General features: G+C 42.1%; 1 protein-coding gene across 5 annotated transcripts in view; it reads left to right on the forward strand.

Annotated features, from left to right (window-relative positions):
- The window catches only part of osbpl8 (oxysterol binding protein-like 8), a 350,856-nt gene extending 340,250 nt beyond the window's left edge, over window positions 1-10,606 (forward strand). For 3 of the 5 annotated variants that reach the window (XM_038780247.1, XM_038780248.1, XM_038780249.1), the window contains 2 exons: window positions 4,167-4,272; window positions 9,175-10,606. In XM_038780247.1, the coding sequence (XP_038636175.1) occupies window positions 4,167-4,272; window positions 9,175-9,310 (242 nt within the window). In that variant the 3' untranslated portion in view covers window positions 9,311-10,606. The remainder of the gene's footprint in view (window positions 1-4,166; window positions 4,273-9,174) is intronic. The other 2 variants (XM_038780245.1, XM_038780246.1) reach the window with 1 other exon arrangement.
- Window positions 10,607-12,710: the final 2,104 nt, after the last annotated feature.

Here is a 12,710-nt window from a genome sequence, read left to right on the forward strand (position 1 = left end):
AATGCTTCACAGCTCCAGGGTCCCAGGTACGATTCCCGGCTGGGTCACTGTCTGTGTGGAGTCTGCACGTCCTCCCCGTGTGTGCGTGGGTTTCCTCCGGGTGCTCCGGTTTCCTCCCACAGTCCAAAGATGTGCGGGTTAGGTGGATTGGCCATGCTAAATTGCCCGTAGTGTAAGGTTAATGGGGGATTGTTGGGTTACGGGTTACGTGGGTTTAAGTGGGGTGATCATTGTTCGGCACAACATCGAGGGCCGAAGGGCCTGTTCTGTGCTGTACTGTTCTATGTTCTATGTTATTCACAGTGAAACAATACAATGTATCTCTCCAAACCCTATGACAACCCTCCACCAACATATATCTCCGAACCCTACAGCAAACCACCACCAATCTATATCTCTTAAATCTACAACAACCCACCAGTATGTATATCTCCGAGCCCTACAACAATCCATCACCAATCTATATCTCCTAAATCTACAACAACTCACCAGTATGTACATCTCCGAGCCCTACAGCAAACCACCACCAATCTATATCTCCTAAATCTACAACAACCCACCAGTATGTATATCTCCGAACCCTACATCAAACCACCACCAATATGTATCTCCGAACTCTTCAGCAAATCACCACCAATGTATACCTCCTAATTCTACAACAACCCGCAACCAATGTGTTTCTCTTAACTCTACAACAACCCACCACCAGTGTCAATAAATGTCTTTTTATGCCTTGTGTACAGTGAAACCAGGGGTTTAGCACAGTGGGCTAAACAGCTGGCTTGTAATGCAGCACCATGCAGCAGCGCGGGTTCAATTCCCGTACCAACCTCCCCGAACTGGTGCCAGAATGTGGCGACTAGGGGCTTTTCACAGTAACTTAATTGAAGCCTCCTTGTGACAATAAGTGATTATTATTGTTAAATTAATTAACAAATGAACCAGCCCTGAAAGGGGAAAAGAACAGCTCAGTGGGGGGGGGGGGTGCACAAATAATTATTCAATGGGTGTCCCTCCCCTCACCTGTATAGATCTATCTTTAATTTATATAATTAGCACTCTTAACTCTTTCCTCAAATAAAACAAAAAATGCTGGAAATACTCAGCAAGTCTGACAACATCGACCTGAAACATTAACTCTGTTTCTCTCTCCACAGAATCATCTGACCTTGCAGAGTATTTCCACTATTTTCCACATTTATTTCAGATTTCCAGCATCTGCCGTGTTTTTCTCTTGTATTCGGGTCTTTCAGATTGTTTACATTTCCTATTTCAAGCTAAAGATAACCCAAAAAGAAATTAAAACACAATATTTGTTCTTCTGCTCTTTCTTTTCTCTTCTCGGTTGCATGCTGTTTGTGAATACACTGGCTTGTCATGCCAGTGTGTGGCTCGGTCTGAGGCAGCAATGTTTCTCCAAATAGAATTTTCAGTGCAGAAGAAGGCCATTCGGCCCATCGAGTCTGCACCGGCTCTTGGAAAGAGCACCCTACTCAAGCCCACACTTCCACCCTATCCCCATAACCCAGTAACCCCACCCAGCACTAAGGCAATTTTGGACACTGAGGGCAATTTAGCATGGCCAATCTACTTAACCTGCACATCTTTGGACTGTGGGAGAAAACCGGAGAACCCGGAGGGAACCCACGCACACACGGGGAGAAAGTGCAGACTCTGCACAGACAGTGACCCAAGCCAGGAATCGAACCTGGGACCCTGGAGCTGTGAAGCAATTGTGCTAACCACTATGCTACCGTGCAGATCCACACTTGAGAGAGCACAAAGGTCCTGTTTAAGGCTAATGTCAGTTTGATTTTCTTCTTCTCTCCCCGGCATGTTGCGTAGAATTCCATCCAGTGGCCTAATCCAAAGAGGTTTCCATAATCGTCTGACTGAGGTTTATAGATTCAAATGACATCTGCCTGTGACTCAGACCTATGACCATCTGATCTTGGATAAATGGTCTGTTGCTTGTGTTACTATGATGCCACATTTGTGTTACATAGAAAATAGGAGCAGGAGGAGGCCATTCAACCCTTCAAGCTTGCTCTGTCATTCGTTATGATCATGGCTGATCGTCCAACTCAATAGCCTGATTTCCCCTCTTCCCCCCCCCCCCCCCCAATATCCTTTGATCCCCTTTACCTAAGGGCAATATCTAACTGCTTCTTGAAAACATACAATGTTTTGTCTCAACTGGTTTCTGTGGTAGTGAATTCCTGGGTGATGAAATGTCTCCTCATCTCTATCCTAAATGGTCCACCCCATATCCTCAGACTGTGACCCCCTGGTCACAACACCCCCACCATTGGGAACATTTTACTTTCATCTAGCCCTGTTAGAATTTTATATGTCTCTATGAGATCCCTCCTCATTCTTCTAAACTCCAGCGAATACAATCCTAACTAACTCAATCTTTCCTCACATCATCCCACCATCTCAGGAATCAGTCTGGTAAACCTACTCTGCTCTTCCTTTATAGCAAGAGCATCCTTCCTCGGATAAGGAGACCAAAACTGCACACACTATTCCAAGTGTGGCCTCGCCAAGGCCCTGTTTAATTGTTGCAAGACACCCCTGTTCCTGTATTTGAATCCTCTCGCTATGAAGGCCTGCATACCATTTGCCTTCTTTACCGCCTGCTGCACCTACATGCTTTACCTTCCACGACTGATGTACGAGGTCACCCAAGTCTCATTGCACATTCCCCTCTCCTAAATTATGACCATTCAGATAATCAGCATTCATATTTTTGCTGCCAAGTGCATAACCTCACATTTATCCATGACATCTGCCATTCAATTGCCAACTCACTCAACTTGTCCACATCACACTGAAGCATCTCTGCAACCTCCTCACAGCTCACTCTCCCACCCAGCTTTGTGTCATCTGTAAATTTGGAGATATTACATTTTGTTCCCTGATCTAGATCATCAATATAGTGAATAGCTGGGATCGCAGCCGGATCCCTGCGGTAGTAGTCACTGCCTGTCATTTGGAAAAAGACCCGTTAATTCCTTCTCTTTGTTTCCTGTCCGCCAACCAGTTTTCTATCCATCTCCATACATTACCCTTAATCCCATATGCTTTAATTTTACACACTAATCTCTGATGTGGGAATTTATAGAAAACCGTCTGAAAGCCCAAATAAACCACACCCACTGGCTCCCCCTCATCAGCTCAACTAGTTACATCCTCAAAGAATTCCAGTAGATTTGTCAAGCAAAGGATTTCCGTTTCAAAAATCCATGCTGACTCTGTCCGAGCCAGCCATCCTGCCACTGTTTTCCAAGTGCTCTGCTGTTAAATCTTTGGATTCTAGAATTTTCCCCAATACACCGTCTGGCTGACTGGTGTATAGTTTGCCTCCCTTTTTAAATAGAGGGGTTATGTTTTTGTTTTTATTTTTCAGACATTATAATCAGGTTCAGTGATAAGTAATAAAATTCCCAAGAAGAGGACTGGAATTTGAATACCAATCGCAAAACATCTTTAGACATTCATGCAAGAGACTTTTCTACTTGGAGGGAAATGGCAGACTGATGCCAACTTTAAGCTCTTTAAATTATATGAAAAAACATAGTGGTGACCAGAAGCAGTAAGCACTTTCTGTGGGAGCGATCAATGAAAAGACTTCTGCTGAATGGATTGTTTAACAGCTGACCTCTATAATCTTTGATGACTGACTTCACAATCCCTCCATGGCCTCATGTCTCCTTATCTCGCTAACTCCTCCAGTATTGCACCTTTCTGAGAATTATGCACTTCTTTGTCTGACCTCTTGCACTTCTCCCACTTTCTTTGCCATTGGCTACCTAGCCTTCAGCTGCCAGGGCCCTTAATTCTGGAATTCCTTCTCTTAACCTCTCCACTGCATACTCCTCTCTCTCCTCCTTTAAAATGTATCTCTTTGACACAGCTTTTAGCCATTCCTAAGACTATTTTTGGTGTCAGTTATCTGATTTACAGTCTTCCGAAGCAGTTTGGGATGTTTTGCCATGTTAAGGGTATTGTATGAAGGCAAGTTGTTAAATTTAAAGATGTTTGATGTTTGCCATGTGAGGTTACCATGAGATTGATGCTTTGACTTGTTTTAGCACTGTAGCTGCCTCTGTTTCCCTTAGCTGTGAAGTATGCTATTATGAGACTTCATATCTTTCTTGCAGAACAAAAGACAAAGCACAGCGCAAGATTGAGGAAGAAAGCAAGTGATCTTAGTGAACTTCTGAGTGCCATAGATTCAATAAAGCATGCACAGGAGGAGATCAATAGGTATGAAATGAGTATTATATTTAAAGAAAACTATGTGTCATTCGAATACATATTTCCTCCAAAGTCTGAGCTCTTCTTACCAAGACTGTAAGGATAGCTGATTTGGTTGCAGAGGGAATCATAACATTTTATTTTTTAAATTTAGAGTACCCAATTATTTTTTTCCCCCAATAAAGGGGCAATTTAGCATGGCCAATCCACCTAACCTGCACACCTTTGGGTTGTGGGGGTGAAACCCACACAGACATGAGGAGAATATGCAAACTTCACATGGACAGTAACCCAGGGCCGGGATTCGAACCCTGGTCTTCAGTGCTGCAGACCCAGTGCTAACCACTGCACCACATGCTGCCCCGGGAATCATACTATTAACAATTGAGATTCAATAGCAATTTTTGAAGCTTTACTACTAATACTGAACAAGTAGAACAGTGACCACATATGGTGATGAAAAAAAGTGAAGACTTAAAAAGAACGGCGAGGGCTGCCTTATTGGGCCAATGTAGAACAATGTTGACTATCTGAGCTAATTAAAATTAAAATTCAGATTACAGCAGTATTGTGCAGTGAATGCGATTATATTCATTCACAAAAAATTGTCATGTCCTACGAGTGCTGTAATCTGAAAATTAATTTTCAGGCAGAGTAGCCTCAAAATTTTATGCACCTCCCACGGGAGAGTATATGGCAGTGAAACACACATTTCATTGACACAATCTTACATTGTACAGCATGCCTTTAAGTAACCGATGTTGGGAAACCATTTTATGAACACAAACAGGCTTCCAGACCTCACCAAAGTGATGGTTCTTTATGTGGGGACGAGAGCAATGCTTGCTCGCTTCCTCCCTCACTCCACAACACAGAATAGCTGGATCCTAGATGTTTGCTTTAGACTGCTGACCCTTTTATAATGGAGTGCTGCCGTGCAGGTCATCAGCTAGTTGACTGCAGGCAGCAACTGATTTAAGGTGTTGGACAAGAGATGCAGAGCAGAGGATGAACTTTTCTACGCAGCAAATGGTAATAGACTGGAACCCCCTGCCGACGAGGGTGGTGAAAGTGGACATGATGGATGATTCTATAAGAAAATTGATGGACACTTGAGGAAAATCAACTTTTAAAACTATGGGGATAGAGTGAAAGAATGTAGCTGACTGGATTGTCCACAGAGAGCTGACATGGATGTGATGGGCCAAATGGCTTCTTTCTGTGCTGTGATAACTCTATTACTCTCATTATTTTACTGCACTTTTGAGTGTTTTTAATTTATTGCATACACTTTACACTTTGTCAAATATGATAGCATTATGACATAAGCTATAAATCCCCTATTCGCTTTTTCTGGCACAGTTGTTTCACACCCAAGTTTCCATCTAGCTCCATGCGCAAGTTTGGAATTCCACCTGAAGCTCTGCATTGGTTGAGTTTGAACTTCCCTCAGCTAACCACTGGAGGACAGCAGAGCACTCACTGACCCATAGAATAATATCTTTGATAAGGAAAGCACAGTGTGCAATTGATGGCATCCACGGGCCCCAGTGGCAGAGATTGACCAATTTATCTCACTCTGTTGTAGTAAAATCAATTTGGGAGTTTTATTTCTAACTGAAAAATATAGCAGGAAATCAGTATTCCTCCTTTTCTTGTTTTGGGCCTAGGTTTTAAAGCCACTGTATGTCCATTTTAATGCTTCTTGCCACTAATGTCTGTGTTTCACTCTTTAAAATGGTGAGTGATTTAAGGTGAGCCTTAAACCTCTTGCTGGCTGGGCTCCCCTGGGACTTTTAAGCTACTTGGCCAGCAGGTTACTGAGATTTCAGCTCATGTTATTCTATAACATGAAGTGATAAACGTTAGAGATGTGGCAGGATCATTGTGAACAAATGATGGCATGGTTTTAATTTCGACAATATATAAATGACATCAGCTAAAGTAATCAAATTAATTTTCTGTCTTCTTGTAAATTGAAAAAGATATCAAGCAGAATTCAAGTTATAAATTACTCTGCCAATTCTGCATGACCAGTTATTTCTAACTTCACCATTATGTTTCCCTTTGTCCTTTAACTGCTCTTACAAATCAAAGGCCATCTCCTTTGATTTCCTTCCACTTTACCTTTTGCACTGTTGTGCCGAGCTGTTCCATCATGGGATACTTGAGAAGCCTCCTCCTCCAGTGAGTTGCTTAATTGTCCACCACCATTCACGGCTGGATGTGACAGAACCGCAGAGCTTTGCTCTGATTTGTTGCTTGTGGAATCACTTGGCTCTGTCTATTACTTGCTGCTTATGCTGTTTGGCAAGCAAGTAGTCTTGTGTTGTAGCTTCACCAGGTTGACACCTCATTTTTGGGTATGCCTTGTATTGCTCCTGGCATGCCCTCCTGTGCAGTTCACCGAACTAGGGTTGACCCCCCTGTTGTTGATAACGGTAGAGTAGGGGGATATGCTGGGCCATGAGGTTACAGATTGCGGTTGAGTACAATGCTGCTGCTGATGGCCCACAGCAGCTCTTGGTTACCCAGGCTTCAATTGCAGAGCCGTTCAAATTTTTTCCCATTTAACACTGTGGTAGTACCTACCACACAACACAACCAAGGATATCCTCAATGTGAAGTCGGGGCTTTGTCTCCACAAATACCATGGGGTGGTGACTACTACTGATACTGCCATGGGCAGATGCATCTGCGGCAGGCAGGTTGGTGAGGATGAGGTCAAGTATGCTTTTCACTCTTGCTGGTGTCCTCACCATCTGCTACAGTCCTAGTCTAGCAGCTATGACCTTTAGGACTTGCCCAGTTCAGTCTATAGTCATGCAGACAGACCATTCTTGGTGATGGACGTTGAAGTCCCCCACCCAGAGCACATTCTGCGCCCTTTTCACCCTCCGTGCTTCCTCCAAGTGATGTTCAATGTGGAGGAGTACTGATTCATCAGCTGAGGGAGGTGGGGGGGCAGTGTGTGGCAATCAGCAGGAGGTTTCCTTGCCTTTGTTTTCCCTGATGTCATGACACTTCATGGAGTCCGCAGTCAATGTTGGGGATTCCTAGTGCAACGCCCTTCCGACTATACCATTGTGCCACCATCTCTGCTGCATGTGTCTGCTGGTGGGACAGGACAGACCAAGAAATAGTGATGGTGATTCTGGGACATTATCTGTAAGGTATGATTCAGTGAGCATGACCATGTCAAGCTGTTGAGAGACAGCAGTCCTAATTTTGACAGTAGCCCCCAATTGTTAGTAAGGGGGACTTTCCAAAGTCAACAGGACTGAGTTTGCTGTTGTTGTTTCTGGTACGACGATGCCACATGGTTGGTCCAGTTTCATTCCTTTCAGACTTCATAGTTTTTTTGTTACAGTTGAGTAGCTTGCAAGCCATTTCTGAGGGCATTTAAAAGTCAGCAACATTGCTGTGGATTTGGGGTCACATGTAGACCAGACCAGGTAAGGAAGGCAGATTTCCTTCCCTAAAGGATGGCACAGTGGTTAGATCTGCTGCCTCACAGCGCAAGGAACCCGGGTCCAATTCCAACCTCTGGTGATTGTCTGTGCAGAGTCTGCATGTTCTCCCCGTGTCTGCATGGGTTTCCTCCGGGTGCTCCGGTTTCCTCCCACAGTCCAAAGATGTGCAGATTAGGTGGATTGGCCATGATAAATTGCCCCTTAGAGTCCAATGGTTAGGTGGGTTATAGAGTTTCAGGGGTAGGTCGGGGGTGTGGGCTCAGGTAGGGTGCTCTTTCTGAGCGCTGTTGCAGACTCAATGGGACAAATTACATCCTGCACTGTAGGATTCTTGATTCTATTATATACAGGGCGTTAGTGAACCCAGATGGGTTTTTATGACAATTAACTGGTTTCTTGGTCATCATTAAATTTAAAATTTTTATTTATAAGAATTTTACAGATTTTTATTGAATCCATATTTCACCATCTATTGCGGTGTGATTTGATTACCGGTCCTCAGAGCATGTCCTTGGGCCTCTGGATTACTAGTTCAGTGACAATACCACTATGCCGTCACCTCCCAAATGGCATTACCATTGCTGAATCCCTCACTATCAACATCCTAGGGGAGTTACCATTGACCAGAAAACTAACTGGACTGACTTGTGTTGGTGCAGACCTGATAGGCCAAAGGGTCTCTTCTGCACTGTATTTTTCTGTGATATGTGACTAGTTAATGCTGTGGCTACAAGAGCAATTCATAGGCTAGGAATTCTGTGACGAGAAACTCACCTCCTGAGCCCCCAAAGCCTGTTGACCATCTACAAGGCACAAGTCAGGAGTGTGATGCAATACTCTCCACTTGTCTGGATGAATGCAGCTCCAACAACGGTCAAGCTCGACATGCTCCAGGACAATGTAGGCCACTTGGTTCGCATCTTCCAGCACTTTAAACATTCACTCCTTCTGCCTTTGTGGTACAATAGTTGCAATGTGTACCATCTACAAGACGCGCTACAGCAATTCTTCAAACACCCACACTCCATGAACGAATAAAAAGACATGGGGATTTTTTTCTGAATTAATGGTGCTATATAAATGCAAGTTAGAGTCACCCTCATCTTCCTCTGCCTTCTCCCCATCTCCTTCTTACTTCTTATTCCTCATTCATCATCCCTCTCTGGGTAAATGTCAAATTGTTCATTTCCTCCCCAGTATCATAATCAACTCCACTGATCGATATGGCACATGTAAAGCCTAGAAGAGATGCAAAGATAATAACTGTTGGTGGAAAATTTGTTCGGGACACCATTGTTCAGTGAGACTGTATGGACATACAAACAAAATGCAAATATAATTTAACAATTAGTATTTAAAATTTACACTGTGCTTGAAATACTTGTGATAGCCAGTATAATTAGCATTTTTGGACTAAATGGTGCATTCTCTATTTTAGAAGTTTGACAGCTCTACGGAGTCGAACAACAGCAAGTCAGTCTCATTCAAATCACTCCCTTTTGCAACATAGAGACTATGTGGTTATTCTCTTCCTCATCCTGCTTCAGATTATTATTAATTCCATATTTAATTAACCATGACCAGAACCAAACAAAGCCATATAGTGGAGCGACCAGGATCAACTTTCTGAAGAGTCGTTCTTCATCACATGTGGATCTCTGACTATAAGGGTGCCAGACAGTATGTTGAAATAAATGTGCTTCTAATTTGATGACAAAGTGCTTTGAAAACTTTTCATTGTGTGTATTATATTATGTATATTTAATTATCTTACAATGAAATACAATGCTTTAAAAAAAACACTCCACGCTCGCAAACGCTCCATACATAACTGGCTAGATACAAGGATCAATTTTTACAACTACTGTAGTTAAGCCAATTTTAGCAGAAGCCATATATTAAATAATGTGCAAATGTTAGAATACCACAAAGAGCAGAAATACTTGTCTGATATACAGAAGGGCATTTTCAAGAATTTCTGAATGCTGTTTCCAGTATTCCCTGTTAACTAATGCTTTGTTTATGAATGTTACAGTCCCTTAAGAGAGACAAGTGAGCTTAGCATACATGTTTAGTTTGGATTTAAGTACTTGTAGCAGGATCCAAAGTATATTTGTATTTAAACGGTCAAAATGTTTTCTGTAAGGCAGGATGTTGGAAGAATGTAAAGCAGTGCCTTCTGGATGACTTCACATTGTATTCAGTATATGCTAATAACAAATATGTTGGGGCTGTGCCATAGGGGGGAAAAAAGCCTTATAACATTCCAAATGTGGAATTTTGTCTTTAAGTTTGTTTTCATGTCTCAAGTTGTCATGACCTAACACTGCCATTAATACCTGTATGGTAGCTTGTAAAGTCAGATTTTATTCTGATCATTTATAGTAAGATTTATCTCAACATACCTTTAACGAGTTGAGTTTATTCCGCATCAGTTATTCCTGTTGTGTGCAAATCTGGTTGTATGTAACTTTTCTTTTGTCCGTCCCAACCTATTGCATATAACAGGATTGCATTGCAGTTTTGATTCTGGGTGTACTATACAACGGTTATTTCTGCAAATCTGGCACATGTTTAAACCAGCGTCTTTCTCAATGTTATTGTTGCATTAACCTATGGTGACTGTTAGAAAAAAACTGATTATGCTTAAAAGGGCCAGTGTTGTACTTTTTTATGTATTAAGAGGTTGGACATGTGTGATTGAAGAAAACCATTGGTGGGATCATGTGAATGTTTTATCAAAATACCTATGTATTTATTCATAAAACAGCCTTTTGTTAACTAAAATTTATCAAAGTTCTTTGTTTCCATAAATTCTGTATTTTCACAAGGTTCAGTTAACCAATAAAATATCTAAGCAAATGGACATAGCAGCACAGTCACTTTCATTTATTCCACTTGAGGTTTATGTTTGGTTAAGCATGGATTGCTAATGTAATAAAGTTGCTGTAGAATAAATGTGTATCTAGTACTTAGGGTCTCACTCCTTTAATAACCATTTGCATCACAATATTTATGATCACTAATATAATGAAGATTTATGATCACCATTTTGGCCACAAAATGTATAAGATGATTCTGCAGACAGAAAGACCTTGAAATTTGGCATTTTGCCTCAATCAAATTGAAGTGCTACAGGATTGATCCTGTTAGATATAATCTCGAAATTTAAGATTGTTAAAGTTTATCATGGCTTGTGGTGGGGTGGGAGGAAGCGGTGCGGATCCATCTTGATCTTTCAAAATCAAGCAAAAAGGGAAAAAACAAATTTAGGAGAGCCAAATGCAGGTAATGCATTATTTATTAAAATTGTAAGTAAGCTTTTCTGCTTAATCACAATTCTTTATTATTTAATGAGGTGAGGGCGTCACTGGCTAGGCTACATTTGTTGAGGGGGGGTTTGTACACTGTACAATACTGGCAGATGAAACCAACACTGACTATAGTTGCAGCATTAATGCAGTCAGAATGTTACAAATCGAACTCGAGCCTAATTTCAGCAATAGGTTAATCTTCTGGTAAATTCCTGGATTAGGTAGTTTCTCCTGGAGCTATAAAAATCATATTTCTGTTGTAAAGTCCTTTCAAAAACTTTGTCTTTTTAATGCATTCTTTGGACATTGGTTTTGCTGGCTAGGTCCGCATTTGCTACCCATTCCCAATTGGCCTTCAGAAGGTGGCGGTGAGCTGCTTTCTTGAACTGTTGAAGTCCATGTGGTGTAGATACACCCACTATGTTATTAGGGAAGGATTCCAGGATGTTGATCCAGAGACAGTGAAGGAGCGGCGATATATTTCCAAGTCAGGATGGTGAGTGGCTGGAAGGGGAACTTCCATGGTGGTGGTGTTACCACACATCAGCCCTTGTTCTTCTAGGTGGTAGAGGTCGGGGGTTCAGAAAGTGCTGTCGAAGGAGCCTTGGTGAATTGTGCAGTGCATCTTGTAGATGGTACACACTTGCACAGGTTTAGTTGAGGATCCAGCAACTGCTCAGCACAATCTGCCGTGAATCTCTAGTTTCTGGCCATTCGGATTAAATGGATTAGAGAGTAACTTTTTTATGCAATGTGGGCATCGCTGCTGAGGCCAGCATTTCCCTTGAACTGAGCAGCTTGCTAGGTTGTTTCCGAGGGCAGTTAAGAGTCAACCATTCACAGATTGTAATCGAATTAAGACAACTAGGATGCTCGCCTTCTATTGGTTTTCATTGTAATTAATACTCATTCACAATTGTGCTTTTATGCTGCTGTAATTGATAGAGTATCACTTCTTCCTAATAGACTGATTCATAAGATTGATGGGACAGTAACTGGAGATGGAGCCAAATCATTCACCCTGCTGCAACACAATGAGATGTATCAAATGAAGTGGAAGGAACTCACTGAATTACAGTGCTATAAAACCTGCTAAGAACACAAACAGATGAGGAGAATTTTTCTGTCTTTGCTCCCCCCTTGGTCAGCCTCTGTGTTTCAAATGGATTAGCAAACACAGACACATCATCCCCACCATCTAAATTCTAACACTATATAATACTCCGACTATGAAGGTTCTGCGTGTAGAGTGTTTTATTTCTTTTTAATAAATGTTTTATTGAGGTATTTTTGGTTTTACAACAACAACAAAATGAACAATGTACATGAATTTATGGTGCAAAAGCCGTCTTCCTCCTTTACAGGTCCCACCTGTATTAACCCCCTTACACTAGACTTAGCTAATCAATCCCCCCCCCCCCCCCAACCTTCTGCTGACGATTAATTTTCCGTAAAGTCGACGAACGGTTGCCACCTCCAGGTGAACCCTAACAGTGACCCTCAAGGCGAACTTGATTTTCTCCAAACAGAGAAAGCTAGCCATGTGCGATAGCCAAGTCTCTGACTTCAGGGGCTTTGAGTCCCTCCTAGCTAATAATATCTGTCTCCGGGCTACCAGATAAGCAAAGGCCAGAATGTCTGCCTCTTTCTCCTCCAGGAT

The sequence above is a fragment of the Scyliorhinus canicula genome, chromosome 20 (assembly GCF_902713615.1).
Source record: "Scyliorhinus canicula chromosome 20, sScyCan1.1, whole genome shotgun sequence".
Taxonomy (NCBI): domain Eukaryota; kingdom Metazoa; phylum Chordata; class Chondrichthyes; order Carcharhiniformes; family Scyliorhinidae; genus Scyliorhinus; species Scyliorhinus canicula.